Here is a 20,893-nt window from a genome sequence, read left to right as displayed (position 1 = left end):
CTTCACTTTAATTGGAAAGGCTGAGTTAGTGGGGATGAAAGAGGAAAGGGATCATCTTCTTAGAATTTGTATTTGAGTTTTGTGGGGCCTGCCTGAGAGTCAAACAAGCTCTCCCCTAACACATGGGGAGCATACAAACACTTCTAGAACATAACCAAGGGGTAAATAATAAAATTTATGATGTTGCTTTACTGAAAAAGGTTGGCAGTCAAAGCAGCATCTGAAGTGGAGGGAACAGCATCAGCGAGGCGCCTCACTGGGGGCACACGAGATGGTGTGTCATGGGGATAAATGCATGGTGGCGTTTCCTGGAGGAAGCATAGGCTAGGGAAGTGGCTGGAGAGATTGCACAGGTGAGGGTACAGACCTTAAAAGCAGCCTCACAGGAAGCTTTGAGTTTGCTTCTGTTTTAAGGGGAGAAGAATCATGCTAAGTCTGAGAGTTTGAGTTATGCTGGCAGCAGGGTAGAAGTTAGATTTGAGGGGAGGGAGGTAAGGAATATACCGGAAACAGAGAAACCAGTAAGAGTCTACTGAAAGATGAGGCTTTGGACATTAGCGGTGCTTTTCTTTTTTTTTTTCTTAAAGGGGGCTACCATTTATGCCCCCAATTGTAGTTAACCTGGTAGCTGCCTGCCTGCCCAATGCCTCCACCCCCTGCCCAGCCAGCCAGCCCAGATACAACCAGGAAGAAGAGATCTTCCTGGTTCCTTCTCTAAAAGGAACTCAAATGTCCAGTGGAAAATGGGGGCTTTAGAGAGGGGAGGCCTTCCAGAATTGCGTTTCGAGGGGAGGCGCTTCCAGAATCCCTGTCACTGGTGAGTTCTGGTCCTTGGACAGCAAGTTGTGATGAACTAATGAACACAAGGATCCAAAATCAGAGTGTACCAGCATCTCAAGGAGACACGGCAATAACCTGCAGAATGCTAGGACCCTCTCTTGAACAAAGGAGCTGGAAAAGGTGACTAAATCCCTGCCTATCCTTCCATCCACACTACCCACTACCCCGAAAAAGCTCCAAAAAATTCTGCTATTAAAAAAAAAATTCTGCTATAAAAAGAGGCATGGAAAACATTCTACTAAGGCTCTACAAATGTTCTGAGAAAGTGTAAAATTAAGTGGCTGAAGGGCCTGGGAAATGGCAGACAGCATCCACAAAAGTACACTAGTAAACTTCTAGAAGAAAGACTTCCGTGGTGGTCCAGTAGTGAATCCACCTGCCAAAGCAGCAGACGCCAGTTTAATCCCTGGTCCCCGAAGATTCCACATGCTGCGGGGCAACTAAGCCCATGTGCCACAACTACTGAGGTCATACCCTAGAGCGCCTGCTCCACCGCAATGAGCCTGTGCACCGCAACTAGAGAGGAGCCCCCGCTTTCCGCAACTAGAGAAGGCCTGCGCACTGCAAGGAAGACCTAGCGCAGCCATAAGGAAAGAAATTTTAAAAAAATAAACTTTTACAAGAAAATATGAGCCCATCTTTTATGAAATTTGAAGAGGATTTCTTAAGAAAATCAAAGAAAACACATTTCAGAAAGAAAAAAAGTATGAATAAAGAAGCAGCGGTTCTCAACTCTGTTCTCAAGTCCCCCTTACACTATCAAAAATTACTGAGAACCCTCAAAGTTGTCTCTGTGTTACATCTATCAACACACACCACTGTTGAAAATAAAACCAATTTGATTACTAATTTATAAATTCATTTAAAAATAATAAAGTCACAGTGATGGCATCAACACATATCATGTAGTCTCTGAAACTCCACTACACACCTGTGAAAGAATGAGCGCAAAAAACGCAAACAGTATCTTAGTAGTAATACGAAAACTCTTTTAACCTTGTCAATCACCTGAAAAGACCCCAATGACCCTTCAGAACCACTGCCATAGATAAAAGTTAAAATAATCTGCAAACTAGAAGATAGTCAAAGAAACACAAAACTCAAGAGATCCCATTTTATGTCCATCAGATTGGCAAAAATTAATATCTAACAAGACCAGCTGTGGCAAAGCACATGGTGCTGCGCTTAGTCGCTCAGTCGTGTCTGACTCTCTGCAACCCCATGGACTGTAGCCCGCCAGGCTCCTCTGTCCATGGGATTCTCCAGGCAAGAACACTGGAGTGGGTTGCCATGCCCTCCTCCAGGGGCTCTTGCCAACCCAGGCACTGAACCCAGGTCTCCCACATTGCGGGCGGATTCTTTATCGTCTGAGCCACCAGGGCAGAGCTATGAATTTTCATATGCATCACTAGTGGTGAAAACTCAAACAACTACTTTGGAAAGCTACTTGGTAATACACAGAAAGCTGAACACTTCTAACAATCCAGCAACTCTATTGCTAGGTGTGTATGTCAGAGAAACCTTATATACATGTCTAGAGCACATGTACAAGGATGTTCCTTGCAGTATTGTTTTAAACAATGAAAAACTTGTCACCTATATATCCATTAATGAGAGAATGGTTATAAATATTCTGGTATATTAACAGTATACCAGAATTCCAACTAAAAATGGAATGCTATACCATAGGTAAAACAAATCTATCAACATGGATAAACCTCTAAGGCAATGTTGAGTGAAAAAAGGAAGCTACAGAAGATTACACACACTTTAAAACACAAAACAATATTCTATATCACTTAGGAATGCATGAGTAAATATGTAAAACTTGTAATATACAAAATGCAAAAAAATAAATAAATGAAATCCGACTTCCACAGATTGAGGGCCCTTTAAAAAACTAGATGTAAATGCACATGTAAGTATGTAAAAATACAAGAGGCACGGTTAGAAGTATACATATCGATTTAGGATACTGGCTTTATCTCTGCAGAAAAACATGTGAAGCAAATGAGGCAAAACATGAAATCTGGGGGCAAGTATCCAGGTATATTAGTCTCTGTATTTTTTTAGTATTTGAAAATTTTCATTGACTAAGAATGGGATAATAGATTTAAAGTGGCTATTAGTTGAAATATATCGCACATTTACTATAGGTATTTTACAACACCCCAAAACTAAGACATATCATTTTTTTTGGCCACACCCCCAGGCATGTGGGATCTTAGTTTCCCAACCAAGGATGGAACCTAGCCCCCCTACAATGGAAGCGCAGAGTCTTAACCACTGGACCATCAAGAAAATCCCAAGACATGTTAATTCCTAACAGGGTGTTTAGTAACTTGGTAAATTTTCTAATCTTCACAGCCACCCTAGGTCCCATCTGGTGCCAAAATACTGACAGAAAAATCGTAAGATTCACCAAGACTGCCAACTCCTATGGAAGACACAGCGTTACCTTTTCCAGGGCTCTCAATGTAAACAACCCTGAATCCTAGACCACCTTCCACCCACCCACTGACTGATCCCTGGCTGCTTCTACCCCCAACTTCCACCTGAAAGCTAAGCTACCACACAGCATCTATAAAAATGCTTAAGAGTCAGAGGCACATGCAGTTAACTCCAGAGCATGAACTGTTTAAAGGTCTTCAGCCTCAATGCCCCCACCACCTACCTGCCTTCAAGAGAGCACCCCGACTAACCCAGTGGCTATCAGAGTCACCTTAAACTTATATCAGTTAATACCATACCTTCCTTTCCTCCTTAGTTATCCTAAACACTTAGTCCTTAGGAGTGGGGCTTCTATGGTGTCAAAACGCAGATTCTTAACCCCTAATGCTTCCAGCAGTAGAGAGGGCATTTGCTTAGGGTACAGTGTTTCTCAAAGTGCGGCCACCCTCACCACCTGAAACAGTGTGTTGAATAGGTTCTGCCTCTGGAACAAATGAAACCTGCACCCTAGTTTTCTTCTGTTCAGGAAAGAGAACTGAAGGGAGGGGAGATTGTTTGATATTATTTTTAAAAAACTTTTAAAGAATGCAGATTGCTGGGCTGCACACCAGACCAACTGAATGGTTCTTTGTGGGCATGGGGTGTGTGAACCTGATTTTAAAAGCACAGGAAAGCTGGGAAAGCATCACCCAGAGGATGTTAGTTTTCTCAGTCTGATGAAGGACTAAAACCTCATCACCATTTCTGTATCCCAGAGTCTTAGGCGGCCAAATGCCAAACTCCCCTTTCCAGCTCTCCCTGGTTGGATCCTGCCTTCCCACCAGGCCTAGCGTTAAGTCTCAGCTCTCTGGAAGCCTTCCTGGATGATGTCAGGCTTAATTCTCTTCCTTCTAATAGCACTCAGTACCTGAACCGCTCAAGGGAATGAAGATGCATTCTATCTTATCTTTCCCCCCAATTAGACTGTGAGGACTTCAGCTTCTGGCAGAAGGCCCAGTGCATACATAATAGTTTAACACTTAAGTGGTTGATATGCTACAGACAATGACATTGGAAAGTCAGCGTTAAACACACACACACACTCACACGTACAATGTAGTACAAAAAGTATTTCACTTGAATAGGGAGGACCTGGGTTCAAAACCAGCTTTATTCTTTACTGGCTGTTGTAAGTCATTATGAGGACACCAGTATGACATGATACACAAGAAAGCGCTTAATATTTTGTCAACTGCCAAGGGCAGCAAGCAACCATTATTTCTCTGATCTTGGGAGGTGGTTCATATTATTTATCTCTCTTTAGAGCCAAGAAAGGAAAAACTGAAATAGGCATCACTATCATAGAGACACACAGAGAAAGCCTTAGAGACAATTCCCAAGGTCTGTAGTCACAAGTTCTGCTAGAACCTCACAGGTTCAAGCCTCTGTGCTTCCACCAGGTCAGGGAAGAGAGGGCAGGGAAACGCTCAGTAACTAGACCGTGCCCGGCACACCTCGTAGGTCTGCAAATGTTGAGTGATGAAAAGCCTGCACACACTACCTGGGACAAGAGAGCATTCTCACAGGGCCCCCTTCCCACCTGCAAACGGAGAGCAAAGCAGAGTTTTATAGGAGCAAGGTGAGTGAGCCAGAGGCCCCCAAGTGGTGTGAACTGAAGAACAGCAACAGTCTCGGCTTCTGGAAGTACTGTCAAAGCTGGTCATTAAAACCATCCTCAAACTGCTCTTCCAGTAAATGAAAAAGCAGAGCACAATATCCAGCTGCCTCAGATTAAAGCAGAGGAGTGGGGGGAAATGAGAAACAGAGTCAGGATTTCCAATTACTGCTAGCATGAGTGTGTTCAGAAGGGAGGAAATTAATGGAATCATCAAAAGGCTAGTGATTTCACTTAAAATGAATTAAATCAGCCTCAATCTTCCCCTGTTTCCAGGGAGACCTCAGGCTAGTCACTGCTTGAGCTGCCTGAAAGCCACCCAGGCGGTAGCAGAGCAGCTAAGTGACAGTCAGCCAAGGCTGGGAAATCTCTGGTTTGCCCCTTCAGACGGAGGCTGGGGAGACGAGCCAGAAGACGGTTCTGAGGCAGGCGGGCCAGGAGTCCTCCAGCTTGCCAATACCGGGGGCAGGGAATAAAGACTGCAAATGGGGTCCAATTCAACCTGAAGAGCAGCAACCTCCCCTAGGATGGCGAAAACATTCTGTAGCTCACGGAATGAGTTACTCTTCTGCTTAAAGTGGGCAGAAGACAGAAGGGAACAGCGGAAAGACTGGGGAGCTTGGATGTGCTCCTCACAGAGATGGCTAGGGTAGGACCCCTGGGAACTCCGCAGGCACACCCCAGCCCCTCCACGCATGGTGCACAAACGCTGGCGGCCAGCTGTGCCGGAACACAGAGTAAGTAAGACGAGCAGAGAGGGGGGAGAGAGAAGGGGCAAGGAGGGCAATTAACAAAAGGTTTAAGTCAAAGCAGAAGAGGCGCTTGGCTACATCCCTCTATTCCATGCACCAGCTAATACTTCCTCAGGCCTCCCATGAGCACTGTGCCGGGCAGTGGGGAAGGGAGGCCAACCTCTCTGAGCACCTGGAAATGAGAACTCAGCCATCCTGGGAGACACTGCTGGCAAAGAGTGTGATGATCTGGGGTACAGGGACTGGCACCTGACAATGATGCTAAGTCACCCCTCTGTGGACAGTTTTATGGAACAGCATAACTGCAGAGGCCAGAGACTCTAAAAAGTAGTTACTCCAATTTCTGAACTTCTCTGGTTTCACTTTCAGACAGTCAGTCCCTTGATGGGATTCTGGTTCAGTATGAACAGAAGTTTTCACATACATTAAAGAATAAAAAAACAAATAACAAGCAAATAACAAGAAGTTTCTCGCCCTGATGAAGAAGCCATGAGAGGAGGCACTAAAGAATGCCAGGTAGGATTTCCCTGGTGGTACTGTGGGTAGGAATCTGCCTGCCAAAGCAGGGAACGCAGGCTCGATCTCTAGGCTGGGAAGACCCACAGGCAGCAGAGCAACTAAATCCATGCGCTGCAGCTAAATCCATGAGCTCCAACTACTGAAGCCCACGTGCCTAGAGCCTGTACTCTGCAACGAGAAGCCACCGCAACAAGAAGCCCATGCACCACAACTAGAGAGTGGCCCCAGCTCAGTGCAGATAGAGAAAGCCCACATGTAAGCAACGAAGACCCAGCGCAACCAAAAAAAGGGAAAAGAATGCTGGGTACACAAGCTTGAAGGGCCCTGGAGAGCGCTCGCCCCTGAGCAGTGTGTTCATTCAGTTCAGTTGCTCAGTTGTGTCCGATTCTTTGCGACCCATGGACTGCAGCACACCAGGCCTCCCTGTCCATCACCAACTCCCGAAGTCCACCCAAACCCATGTCCATTGAGTTGGTGATGCCATCCAACCATCTCATCCTCTGTCGTCCCCTTCTCCTCCTGCCTTCAATCTTTACCAGCATCAGGGTCTTTTCCAATGAGTCAGCTCTTTGCATCAGGTGGCCGAAATATTGGAGTTTCAGCTTCAACATCAGTCCTTCCAATGAACACCCAGGACTGATCTCCTTTAGGATGAACTGGTTGGATCTCCTTGCAGTCCAAGGGACTCACAAGAGACTTCTCCAACACCACAGTTCAAAACCATCAATTCTTTGGCACTCAGCTTTCTTTGTTGTCCAACTCTCACATTCATACATGACTACAGGAAAAACCATAGCCTTGACTAGACGAACCTTTGTTGGCAAAGTAATGTCTCTGCTTTTTAATATGCTGCCTAGGTAGGTCATAACTTTCCATCCAGGGAGTAAGCGTCTTTTTATTTCATGGCTGCAGTCACCATCTGCAGTGATTTTTGGAGCCCCAAAAATAAAGTCAGCCACTGCTTCCCCATCTATTTGCCATGAAGAAGCAGCCTTCAGTTTCTGCTCGTGAGAGGTGGTACAGGGGCCGATGCCTGGGTCTCCAGCTCGGCACCCTGTTCTCCGTACCACGGAACTCAAGCTGTCGAAAGACTTAAAACACAGACTTTCGGAGCTCACCACTGCCTAAGAGGGCAGAATAGGAAGTGGAGGGAGGAGATGCCCAAAGTGAGGTCACTGGGCTCCCCAGGCCTGGCCCCTCCCTTTCTCAGATAGCTGGCAAGGACCAGAACTGGACTGGTGAAGGTAAGAGACCAGCCAGCACCTCCCTTAATCATTTAACTTCTTCTCAGTTTTCAAATTAGGCTGGTCCACCTGCAGCATCCTATTTCTGACCTTCCTCTATCCCAGCAGTTCGTGACCTCTCCAACCATCTGTTCACATCTTATCAAATTTGCTCTGCAAAGGTGAAGTGGGCTTTTTCAGTCCAAGTGCAAACCGATGGTTCTCAGAGTATGGTCCCCAGACCCTCAGCAGCAGCCCGTAAGAATTTAATAGAAACAGAGACTCTCAGGCCTCACCCCAGACCTGGCGAATCAGAAACTCTGGAGGTGAGGCCGAGCAATCCAGGCCCCCAAAGGATTCGAACACACACTCAAATTTGAGACCCAATGGTGCATATAATCTACAAGGGTCAATCTGCTGCTTCTCTCACAAGTCGGTGACTCTTAGTTGGCATAGCTGAATGACCTGAACTTTGAGCTAGAAGCCACGGAGCTGCCGCTGGAGGAAGGAGGAGCTTTCCAACTCAGCCCCTCTTCCCTCACTTCTAGGTTCAAGACCTTGTGCAAGAAAGTACATTAACTGCCCTTGAAGCTGTGACCAGAGGCTGGAAAGCACGAGCCTGGGAAGAAACATCTGGATGGTCCTGGAGGGCCTTACCTAACAATAACAGAATAAAACCTCCCTTCGCCAGCTCTACGCTGCTGAGACCAGACGTCAGAAGGGACAACGGTGGGTCAAACAGGCCAGGCCTCTTCCTGACTAGAGAGCTGTCATGACTCTGATCTGCCCAGATGCCATCTTGCCCAGTGGAGGCTACAATATTTGTTCTGCAGGAAAACTGCCCTGGGCCAGACACTCAGGGAGGTGCCTGACCCTACCTCCCTGGGGCCTTGCCATGGCAACAGGCACCAGCGGTGGGTGCCCTGACACATCCTGGGACACGTCGGGGTGGCAAGTGGGTTTCCACGGGGATGTGCTGGGGGAGGGGGGCTGGCACTATGGTACAGAATCTGGCACCCCAGGTACCACCAACCGCAGCCTAAACAGAAGTCTGTGTCCAGGGTTAGCCTTCTGCTTCCCTAGCTGACACCAGGCCCTCACTCCCAACAGGACTCTGGGGCTTTCCAAGAAGAACATGGACCTTTCCAAGAGGAAGATTTCTAGGCTTCTCAAAACGCTGACTACAGCTACCTTGTCTCACATGACCATGTCAGTGGAAATTTAAAAAAATATATTTTTTTAAAGGATCCCTCCATTTCTTATCTCACACTCTTTATTCCCAGGAGTGAGGCAGTCTCACACTCGGAGATCCAAACTTTAGACTCCAGAGATTTGGGCCTTAGACTCAAGATTTGGGGCTCTGTTAGAAACTTTAGTTTGATCTATACAAAGTGGGCTATTTAAAAGACAGCCTTCTGCCCAGGGACAGATGAAGGATTAACCAGTTAGTGTTAACCAAGTGCTTCGAGCAATTCAGAGAAGAGATGCTCTCTAAAGTAAAAGGAAAAAAAAAAGCATTACAACAATCTTTTCCACTGGAATAGATTTTTAAGGTTTACCCAGAACTTTCACAGGTACTAACTCACCTAAACCCATCATTCACAATCTTAATTATTCCTGCAGGGCCAGGGTTTGCTGTTACCAGTAACAGAATTTCTGAACAAGAGGGGCCACAGAGCTTCTCAAGTGCCTGACGAAGAGGTGCTGAAAGCAACAGCGTAAAAAACGGGTTCCTCTGCTGCAAGTCTCTCGTAAGAAATCTGAGACACTGGGACGTTCCTGGTAATCCAGGGATTAAGACTCTGCTCCTCCAGTGCAGAGGGCAGGGGTTCAATCCCTGGTCAAGGAACTAAAGATCCTGAATGCCGTGTGGCCGAACCGGAAACACATCTCTGCTAGAAGGCACAACGCTTCCCTGTACCTGCACACATCAAATCACAGGAGAGTCCTCAGCCCAACAGCTCCAGGCACTGGCCCAACCCCAGCTGACCGGTTCTGGATACACTTGCATGCCCATGGCCAGCTGCTCCTTCCCTTCCCTTCTTGAGCATGAGGAAGCTTCCCCATGGAATTCCTGATGTGGGACCCTGTGCAGTGTGTCAGACTGGCTGAAATAAGTCATTCTTGTCAGGCACGCCTCCCACGGGCTGGCTGGGTGGATGCTTAAGATGAGGGGCCGGCCTGGAGAGGCGGCCTCACTCAGCCAGTCCCTTCTAGGCCCCACAGGCAAAGAAGAGTCCATTCTCCTCCCTATCTTCTCCACGGACTTGTACCAAAAGCAACACCCTTTTCCAGTCCTCCTTATTTCCTTGTTTAGACTCATTCAACCCTTAATCCATTAACTAACTGGTGTTTGTTTTTTTCCTAACCTTTTGACCTTTAACACAAAGCTTATTCCTCCTCCCTCTCCCTCCTCCACTGCTCTGACAACTCAGCTAGGAAGAGCACCTACCTGCCTCCACCAGCAGCATCTTACCCCTCTGGGTGCTTCCCCAAACTGTGCTGTTGGTGATGTTCAGCCCAATCTCTGAACTCTTAGGCTAAGGCTACGCTTCTTTTCTTTTTTGAAACCCTGGCTTCCAAACATACTCCACCAAAATAGAAGAGACCACTCATTCAACCAGCAGGGTAATCAGCCAACTAGTTTAGAGGACAGAGTATACTGGACTTCCAAAGTTTCAACAGAAGTAATGCTGCAAGTTCCAAAGGAAGGAAGAGCCCAGGTGAACCCAGCAGACACGAAACTCACTCTCTCTCTACCTTTCCTCCCTCCAGACTGGCCCCAACAGGCTGGCTGAGGTATCACATAACAGTGATGACGGTCACACCACAACCCCACATGGTATGTACGTCATCTCACATGTAGGAAGACTGAGGGATGCTGAGAAACTTCTTGAAAATCATACAACATGTGAGTGGCAGAACTAGGATTCCAAGCAGCCCACCTGGCCCAAGAGACTACATTCTTAACCTGACTCTGCCATTCTGTCTCCCCTACTTGCCTCAGGTCTTGGGTAGACTCCTCTCCCTCAGAGAGGCCTTCCACAACCATCTGCACCTGAGTCCAGAGCGCTGCCTGTGAGTGTTCCAGGGCAGCAATAGCGACCACGGGGAGTATCTCACAGAACTGGAGCCGGCACCGTCGCAACCCCTGGCAGGAGCTCAACAAGAAACAGTGGACATAGCAGAGACTAAACCGGCCCGTCTGCATTCCTCCTGGCATAGAGTGCTGTTCCTGGCTGCCGCCACCCACCTCTCACGGGCTGACCGTGAGGACCGACTACATGCGACAGCTCCCAACATGAGCCAGTCCAGTACCCAGTTCCTGAAGGTCCTCCATGCCATTACCTATCTTCAGCTGCCCCACCCCACCCGTGGCCAGCCTTATATCATCAACACACACTTGCTCAACGAGTTGATGTCGCTTATGAAGACACGAAACCCAATCTGTTCCACGGCAACCCTGGGTGTTAAGGTCTGAAACAAGTCCACAGGGTTTGTGTATCATGATCTTAGGACAAAGGGTTCAGGTTCCCCAAAGCAGGAATTCCCAGAAGCCTTAATGAGCTTTCCAGTCCCTTCAATAATCAAAGACAGTCAAGACTCTCGGAATCAGAATCCTGTTCATAGGAAAAACTCTCTGACATCCTCCCAAGAGAATGGGCTGAGACCAAGAGCTCCTGCTTACTCCACTCAGCAAATAACACACGTAGCCTAACTCTCCTTCCCTCAGACCTTATTCATTCTAGTGGTAAGGGGATGGGTGCTGTCTCAGAGGAGGTGACTTTGAACTGAATCTTAAAGGATGAGGTGAAGGGATAAGGGGGGGGAGGGGAGACAGCAGACTTCTAGCTACAGGAAATCTAGTCACTGAAAGAACAGTGTAAAGACAGGCTTGAAGGTTCTAGTGCTCAAGGAAAGGGGAATAAGGAGTCCCCTCAGCCTTGACTTTAAGGACAGAGGTAGAGCGACCTGTGGGCGGGGAAGGGAAGCCAAACCCGTCAAGCAGCCGTCTCCCTCTCCAGCGTCAGGATAAGTTTAGAGCCAGCACGGTTCGCACATGCATTATTCCACACGACTTCACTCCCTACATGTAATGAAAGCCTACCTCTCCTCCCTCCTCATCACCCAAGGGAACCCTCACTGGGTTCAAAGACTCTCGCTCAAGCTGAAATTTAACACACTGGGTGATGAACTTGTCTGGGCAGCCTACCCAGCCCCACTCCCCCTCAAAAGAGCGCCCCGACCACATTCACCCTCTAAAGCACGAAGATACTTCCACATCCTTCTCCACTCCCAAGAAGGATGGGCACAGGGTCTTATGGGGAACCACTGATTAGGCTGCTGCTGCTCACAGGGCCAGGGACTCGTCCTGCCTGTCCTCATACACAGGATGGACCATGACCCTGCACAGTCCTACCAGGGGTGACCCCTCCCACCACCACCTCCCCGGGACAACCCCTGGCCTAGTTATAACAAAGTACAAAGGACACTGTTTCTGCCTTCAAGGAGCTTATGTGCAAACTTTTATAAAGCCAAGAAGAAAGAACATGGACTAAGATCAAGTTCCACTGCATGATGGGCACAAATCAGAGGGTCACAGAGTCCACTGATGTCAGCTTCCCAGGCCATGAGTCAGCAATTTGGAGCAAGCGTGCATCGTCATTAGGAGCCTGAGTGTGACTGCACTGAGTCCTCTGCAATCTGGCCTCCAAAGTAATGAGACCAGCTGGGAAGCAGAAACATCCAAGGCTCCGCTCCTGTCGGCCCCGCAACTTGAAGTGTCGAGATCGGTGCTCGGCAGATATTGACAGGCGGCTCCCCACGCCCCGTTTGTCCCTGTCTGGTGCGTGACAATCCCAACGACATTCTCTTGAGCTGCCCACTGCCACAGTCAACAAGGCTGAGCTGTTGGAACTCAAGCCACTGATAATAAATACACAGGTCCCGCCTTCTCCCAGGGAGACCTGTATCCACTGCATGTGAAGAACTGATAGTCAGGACATTTGTATTATATAAAGTGTCACTCGCTGGCTACTCAGAGTAACAAAGGCCAGAGCAGAGTTATTTTATAATCCTGCAGGAGTTCTTGGCAATAACTTCCTGAAACACATTTCCCCTCCTTGGTTTAGACAGCTAAAATAGTTTTAGTGAATTTGAAAAGAAAAAACGCTGTGCAAAGAATAAACCTTGAAGAGAATCTGTTTATCTTCTCTGCAGTACTTCCCAGAATTCTGAATGATTAAACAGTTGTACTTTTAAAAGATTTGGCTACTGGCAAAGCTAACAAGTTATGGCAGTTAACACAGGGGGAAAACCTTGTCTCTAGGGAAACAAGTGAACCTTCGTAAGGAAGGAACCTCACAAAAAGAAATGCTGTCAAACACGGCTAAGGAGAGGAGGAGGAGGCAAAAGCACTATCAAAATGGAGAGACAAGGAGAAAGTTCTTATTTTTTAATTCTATCTTGTGTTCTCCTAGATGTGTTTACAAACTCTGTAGAATGTAACCCTTCATTCTCATCACTGGGCTGATGAAATACCTCTTTAAAGAGCAGACCCTTGGGGGACCTTCCTGGTGGTCCAGTGGCTGAGAATCCACCTTGCAATGCAAGGGATGCGGTTCGATCCCTGGTCCGGGAACTAAGATTCCCACATGCTGTGGGGCAACTACAGCCCGTGAGCCACAATGACTGAACCCACGCACCACACCTAAACAGCCCACGCACTCTACAGAGCCTGTGCTCTGCAACAAGAAGCCGGTGCGCCACAACGAGAGAAAGCCCACGTACCACAATGACGACCCAGCACAATCCAAAAAAAAAAAAAAAAACAGACCTCTGCATTATCAATTTTGTTAAGGTTTCAAAAAACCTCTGGACATTCCTAACAACCAGCAGCTTTGAGGGAATCCCAGCTCCGAGATGCCAACAAGAAGCCTCACTGACGGGAAGGACTGACTGTGAGATGACCTGGCTGACCCTCAGGCCCGGCACTACAAAGGGCCACTGCTGCTCTTTTCTGCATGTGTGAGATGCCAACATGTGGCATTTGAGAATCAGGGGCATGCGGACTGGGAAGAACTCATCCGTATGTGTCTAAATATACTCAAGATGCACTGACTTGAATCCGAAAGAATCCAAGATACACGGAAGAAACAAGGAGCACCTTCCAACGGAGCTAATCAGCTGTGGTGTCAGAAGTATAGACTGCTATCAACTGGGGCTAGAGTCTGGTCCTCACACCTGGCAATTACTTCTCTGTACGCCAATGTCCTTAAGTGCTTCATATGTACTATCTTATTTAATCCTCACAACAGTCGTATGAAGTAAGATCATCTACTGTCTTCCCTATTCTAGCGAACACCGACAATGAGGTCAGCAAGATTATCCAAGGTAATACAGGCAGTGAGGCACTGAGGCAGTATTCATCCTTTTCATGAAGAGCTCAAACTGTAGGTTGGCTTAAGGTGAGGTGGGTAAACAGATCAGGGAGATCCAGCAGCAGGCATCCCTCTCAGTCACACCGCACCATGGAAGAGCTGTCGCTAAACACTGCCGTTCCTCGAGGCCCCAAAGCTGCACACAGGCAGCCAAGGTCACTCCTGATCTGGCCACAGTCCAGGCAGCTGGCTACACCAGTATCAGCCGCCTGGGATGGGAGGACTGCTCACACCGTTGTAGGCTCATGCCGCTGAGGTGACGAGGGAGAAAGGAATCTCCCAGTTGGTGAGAGGTGGTGAAAGAATTCATCTACAAACCTACCTAGAACAATTAAAGACTGTGAGCAGTCACTGAGGTTTTTTTTTTTTTTTAAAGCACCCTGTGACCCTCTTTTACAGAGAGAGGTGGGTAAGGATAACCTGTAGGCTTGTAATTAAGGACCAGGGTAGCGGGGCACCTTTGTCTGGTAGGTGGAATTTGTGTTTAATGAGACTTTAACCCAGAGGAGAACCACTGAGGTGCTCAGCCCGGTAGACTTCTGCCTTCTTTTGTTCGAAAGTTACAGTGCAAAGCTCATACCGTGTGCTGGCACAGCAGTCAGCAAGCAGAGGGCAATTTCTCAATGTCTTTTCATGACGCCAGGGTTCAGCCAGCTCTATAATGACCCATCCAGCCTCCTACCACAATCCCCAAGTCTTTTTATAGTCACAGGTAATTACACCATGGAGAGATTACATCACATCCTCAGCATGGTCGGCAGCTGACAGGAAGATGCTCTGCGGATGTTTTGGGGACTTCATTTAGCAAACAATTTGCTGTGGTCCCTACTGTTCCTTTCCAAAAATAGAACTGCCCTGGCGAACCCTGTGCCTGAACTGGGACCCAAACAACCAAGGGTCATTGCAGAGAAGAACAGAAACAACCACAGAGGTAGACCAGGTAACCCAGAGATGACTCCTGCTTCTTTCATCCAGGAAAGAGAACAGACGGTGTCTCTCTTCCTCTGTCAAAATTATCCTCTGAAGGATGCTGATCTGAGTGTTCCAACAGAGAGCAGTACAAGAAACAGGTCTCAGAGAAGCCAGCCACTCAGCAGAGGTGGTGTGGTTCTCAGCAAGAGCATGGGCAAGAGTCAGATAGACTGGGTACAAATCCCAGCCAGCTTCCCCACCTACAACTGTCTGCCTCTGTGCAAGCTACCTGAACTCCCTCGGCCTCGGTTTCTCATCTGTAAAATCGTTACAGGACCACGTAGATCACGGGCATTCTGAGAACTTTTATATGTAACACAGAACCTGATACACAAATGATGCTCCATACACATCACTTCCCCACCTGTCCTCTCTTCCCAACTCAGTATGTTACCTCGGACTCCAAGTCCCTTCAGAGATGGTGAGGTGAGCCAGGGCCACCTGCTAACATCTCTCTGCCAGAGTGATGCTAAGGGCCAAAGCCACACCATCCCCCCGAGAGCCGAGCTCTCAGCATCTCCATCTTCAGCGAACACTAAGCACTCGGCTTTCTCACTCTGCCTTCCGGGCTTTAGGTGCTTTTTTGAACACAGCCACTAAGTGTCATGGTAACATCTTAAAGGGGAAAAAAAACAAAACAAATAAAATACTGAGCTTTTTCAATAAAATTGCTCAGAACAGGGAGAAAATGGAAATTAAAGGCTTTTTTATATGAGTCAGCAAGGCAGTTGGCTTGGGACCATCCAACTATGCAAACATGGAAGGCGAAAGGGATTCCGGACGTAATCAATCCTTCCTTAACTGGTCAGGTTTGACACTTCCTACCAACCACTTATCCTCAACCCAAGAAATGACTCTACATCTCCAGTTTTGTTTTGCTCTTTAAATATTTATTTACTTTATTTGGCTGCTCCAGGTCTTAGTTGTGGCATGAGGAATCTTTAGTTGTGGCATGTGGGATCTAGTTCCCTGACTAGGGGTCGAACCCAGGCCCCCTGCACTGGAAGCATGACCATTAGACCCCCTGGGAAGTCTCTCCAGGTTTGTTTTTTAAAGACAGAAGAGGACGTCATCCACATGAAGTCTCCCGCCCAGAGTGACTCAACAGGAGGTCACATACCAAATCTGCTGTTGTTATTATTTAAAATTACACAGAGCACTTTACACGTCAAGCGCCTTTCAATCATTTTTATTAGTCTACACAACACCCACCTAACATCCTCAAGTGTTGTATTTCTGTTTTATAGGTGACACCAAGAGGTCAAGTGATTTACCTGAGGTCATACATACAGCAAATTTCTTGAAGTCACAAGCAAAGAGACCTGGGAGAGGCTGCTACACAGCAGGGATCCTAATTCCTCTCCAGCCCAAGAAAGGCAAGTTGGGTAACATGAGCACAGGCCTTATTTTTAGACTTGGTCTTCCCCTGCAGACTGTGCCCAGGTGTGAAGAGTAAGATATGCTTCCTTTAGCCACTCTGAAAAAGGGAACTTTCAGTAACTCTCTCCGTCTCTGCTAAACATATGACCAAGGGGTAAGCTGAACCCAATCCTCTGAAACCCTGTCTCCATTATAACTCCAAATCAAGGGCTGCAGATAAGAGAAACCAGGACAGAAAACTGAACTAGGGACATGACATACATCATTTTACCCAGAACTTTACCCCAGAACTCTCAAGTGCCTCTTCATGATGCTTTTCTTCTAAATCTGAGCAATCACGACCAATACTAGGCATGCACATGGTATTTACAACCACAGACTACACAGACAAATCACCTCCAGAGGATGCCTGCTGACCTCTGTCCAGTGAGACTCTTGCAGTCATGTTTGTGCCAGGACACATGAACATATCTATAAAAGCTCCCTGGGTACCAAGCATCTCATTTATAATGCCTCTGGAATGGGTGTTTAAGAGCAGCTATAGGAAAAGGTAAGAAATGCAGGAAGAGGAGACCTCTTCTGACCTGATTGCCTTTCCTCAACTTCAGATTATCTGAGAGTCTTGGTTTCTTGGCAAGCTTGCCTAGCATGCCACTCATGGCAAGCTCAGCCATACAGGTGTGCTCTAGGTTTCAGGCCAAGCTGTGGGCACCTCTTTCCACCAAAAGTCACTCCAGAGAGGAAAAAATATCGCAACTTGGTGCACTAGAACGAAGCAACGGTGAAACCCCTTCCCCTGTCTGCACCCTGTTCAGCGCCAGTATATAGGTTTTATGGGGAATAAAAAGACTGGGCGGAGGGGGTGGGATGGCAGGGGAGGAAGAATTCTTTGAAAATGGGGGAGGGAAAGAAAACAACAAAGCCAATTTTCCCATCCCGATCTGAGCCCACACTACAGACTTATGTTTTTCCATACTGGAGAAGAATAATCCCTTTATCCAGCCAGTCTGGGAACATCAGTCCCTGATAATTGATTTCAGACCCTGAATGGAAAGTTGGGAAGGTGTGGGTAGCTGGAAAATGGGGTGTGGAATGGGAGGGTGGGGGGAAGCCCATACAAGAAAGTAGGGGGTACCAGCAATGGCCCGATGAAGCTAAAAAGGCCGAAGGCAGAAGCTCTGCCCTCACACGGCCATGTAACATGCCGGGACGCCTCCCCAGAGGAGCTGGGGAAGAGGAGAGCGTGCTGGTGCACCAGACACTGTGCAAGGCTCTGGTCCCAGGGCTGCCATGAGCACGACCCTGGGCCAGCGCACAGCCTCTGAGGTCCGTCCTAGCTCTGCCCAGTCCCTTCTTTCTTCTTACTCTGACAGCCACTCCATTCATACACATTCTTAGTGAGCATCACTTGTTCTGGGCTGGGGGTAAGGTGGCAAACCTCCTCCATAAAGGACCAAATATCTTAAAGTGTAAATATTTCAGGCTTTGGGGACTACATGGTCTATGTCACAATTACCCAACTCTGTCATTATAGCACAGGTGAGAAACCTGAGGCTTACAGAAGCAGAGACTCGCTCTGGGTCACAGAACTAGTGAGCAGCAGGACTGGGCCCTGAACACAGGCAGAGGATTGCAAAGCGCGCATCCTTACCTGCACATCACACTCTGAATCCTACACCTCGGTCCCACACGTGACTACGGCTAGGGGAGGGGGATGGTCAAGTCACCCCTGGCAGGCTCCTACACCCCCACTTCCGGCTGGCTCCCTAGGTCCCCTAGAGCCCCCCTGCCCCCCAGGACTAGCTCCCGGCTGTATCGCAGCACCAGCACCAAAGCCGCCACCCTTTCCTCTCCCATTAACTGCTCCAGAAGCAAAGGATCCCCTCTCCCAGCCTTTGGGAAAACAATGGTATTGAGTCTTTTCCTTCGCACACACAGGCAGCAGGCTGGCACTTACCTGAGGCAAGTCCGTCTCCAAGGAGGGTGCTAAGAATCACCAGGGGAAGGAATACTCCATGTCCCGTGGAGGCCACGGCAAACGCTGAGGTGCTCTTTGGTGCTATCCTGCCATGGCACATCTTTTATCCGTCCAAGTTATTTTTAAAAGGAAAAATGTAAAAGCAAGAAGGAAGAACTCTGAAGTCAGCTTCGGGTAGATTCACCTATTTTAAAAAAAAAAAAAACAAGGACATAAGTGAAAGCTTTAGCCATACGTTAGTTACAATAGGCCTTCCTTTATGATAAGGAAGCCATGGTCACATACAAAAAGTTGAAAGAATTCTAGCAACTGAATCCCTACCGCCAGGAGAAGAGACAAGCATGTAAGTGGCTTTTCAACTCCTCCCTGGGGAAATGCCAAGGCCCACAGCAAGCTGCCACAGGCGTGGTCACCACCTGGGAGCCAGATCCTTGTGACAGGACAAGGAGACCAGCGCTGGCTCACCTGGGGATCCGTCAAGCTGGGCAAAGCTTTCAAACACTGCTCTGCTGCCTGCCTGCCCTGGGGACTCCGGCAGAAAGGAGGAAAGAGATGGTTGTTCACGTGGAGAGTGTTGCACCAGAGTTTGCCTCTGCCTTTGCCACTGAACTCAGAGCAAGTTCAACTATCCAGAAAACAAACAAACAAACAGAGAACAGTGTCTAAGAGGGAGAAATGCACCGCCTAGAGAAGGAATGCCACAGCCAGCGCCAAGAGCCCCTGGCTCAGCCTGCTCAACCACCAGAGGCTTGAAAAGCCCCTGGGGACCTGGCTCCCAACACGAATCTCAAAAATGGACTAATTAATCAAGGCTCACCCAACACACCTGTGACCCCAGAGGCCGCATCTGTTGGCTTTACGTGACAATGACTGAAGGGAGAACAACTCATAACTGTTGACTAGCCCGACCATCCACTCTGGCTCAAAGACTTAAGAAGAATAGGAACCAGTATCTTTGAAAGAGAAAGAAAAAATCAGGGATCAAGACTTCTAAGGGTTTTTTCCCACTTGCTTTCAGGAAAGCAGAAGGGTTGATCATACATTTTGATATAGATCTATTATAGTTTACTTAACTCATTTGATATCATTCATCCTAGTTTATAAAAGATATTCCAAATATAAGGTTACACTTCCTTCTTAAATGCCATACACCCCTCTTTCTCCAGTAAAGCTTTATGTAAACAGATAAGCGAGCCTGCCATCTACAATCGTAATAAAGGATGTCCCTGAGGGATATCACCCAGACCTGACTTTAATCCATGTATGAAGCCTTTTGCTCAGGCCTACACAGCCCTTCTAAAGAGAGGTACTGCAGACAGCAATATGAACTGTCTTAGTCTAAAGGAAAAGCAGCTATGAGGGTCTTCAATGAGCATGACCAAGGGGCTCAAGAAGAGAGGTAGCCACTGGGTCTTCATTCACCACCCTCAAATGGTTGAGACTGCAGAGTCCTCTGTCCCCAGCTTTTACCCAGACTCCAACTTGGGCCTTCACAGCTGTAGAACAGGAATGGTTCATGGAGAGGTCTAGGGATGGAGTCTGCTAGTGACCCAAAAGGGTACACAAAACCACCTGTGTGTAAATGTGTAAAAACAGTTATGTAGCTAAGAATGGTAGAGTCAGAATGCCAGAATTCAAATCTCTTTCCTCTGCTATGACTTGTGGCCAATTTACTCTCTGAGCCTCAGTTTTTTCATCTGTAAAATGGAGACAGTAACCATACCAACATCTTCATAAGGTTGATGTAAGCATTAGGATCAGACAAAGTGCTCAAAACAGTGCCTGGCACTTTGCAAGTCCTCAGTAAACAATGGCACCTGTTGCTGTCATAATTATTAATAAGATCTGAGCATCAGAGGAGACCTTAGAGGTCATCAGGCTTCATCTCCTCTTCTGAAAGAAGTCAAAACTAAGGTTCAGAGAGTTAAAGGTTATGCCCAGGCCGCCAGCCAGTTAGCAATGGATCCCTGGTGCTGCCACTGTACATGCAGCCACAGCGGGTAACCTGGGCAGGCACTCACCACCCCAAGAGGCAAGAACCAGTGGATCATGGAGAAGGACACCTATTCGTGCCCATGACAGCACGTGCACAAGAACTTCTGCAGAGAATGGACGAGGCCAGATCAGGGTGGTGCTCACTGTTCCGTGCAGGACTGGAGGGAATCAGGAAAGACAACACAGAAGAGGGGATGCTAGACAGACTACTAAATGATGTGTCCAGTGGAGAAGGAACACATCAAGTACAAGCGGCTGGGAGCAATGGAACCCTACACTCCCGGGAGATGCTGGAGGCAGGGAGTATGCTAAATTTAAAATCGATCCTGAAGACCAGAACTTCCCTGGTGGTCCAGTGGCTATAACTCTATGCTCCCATGCAGGGGCCTGGGTCCACCCGTGGTCAGGGAACTAGATCCCCCACGCCACAACTAAGACCTGGTGCAGTCAAATAAATAAAAATAGATTAAAAAATAAAAATAAAAAAATTTTAAAAATAAAAATCTTTATTCAAAAAATTGAATAAACATTCAATTTATCATTGAAGACCATGTGGAGCTTATAAGGATTGTACACAGGGAAGTTCTAACAGCAAATTCCTTCAGGAAGATCACTGTGGCACAGATTTTAGAGGACTGGTTACCAAGGGTGAGGGTAACTTGGTAAGAGCAGGGTTACCAAGTGGTAAA

The 20,893-nt window shown here is 47.6% G+C and overlaps 1 protein-coding gene across 5 annotated transcripts in view; it reads right to left on the bottom strand.

Moving 5' to 3' along the window:
* Positions 1 to 20,893, bottom strand: part of SUSD6 (sushi domain containing 6) — a 93,570-nt gene that overhangs the window by 30,921 nt on the left and 41,756 nt on the right. For all 5 annotated transcript variants that reach the window (XM_065940868.1, XM_065940869.1, XM_065940870.1 and 2 more), the window contains one exon: positions 18,189 to 18,393. In XM_065940868.1, coding sequence (XP_065796940.1) covers positions 18,189 to 18,309 — 121 coding nt within the window. In that variant the 5' untranslated portion in view covers positions 18,310 to 18,393. The remainder of the gene's footprint in view (positions 1 to 18,188; positions 18,394 to 20,893) is intronic.

Source organism: Muntiacus reevesi, chromosome 7 (assembly GCF_963930625.1).
Source record: "Muntiacus reevesi chromosome 7, mMunRee1.1, whole genome shotgun sequence".
Classification (NCBI taxonomy): Eukaryota; Metazoa; Chordata; class Mammalia; order Artiodactyla; family Cervidae; genus Muntiacus; species Muntiacus reevesi.
This window is presented reverse-complemented; position numbering and strand designations above follow the sequence as displayed.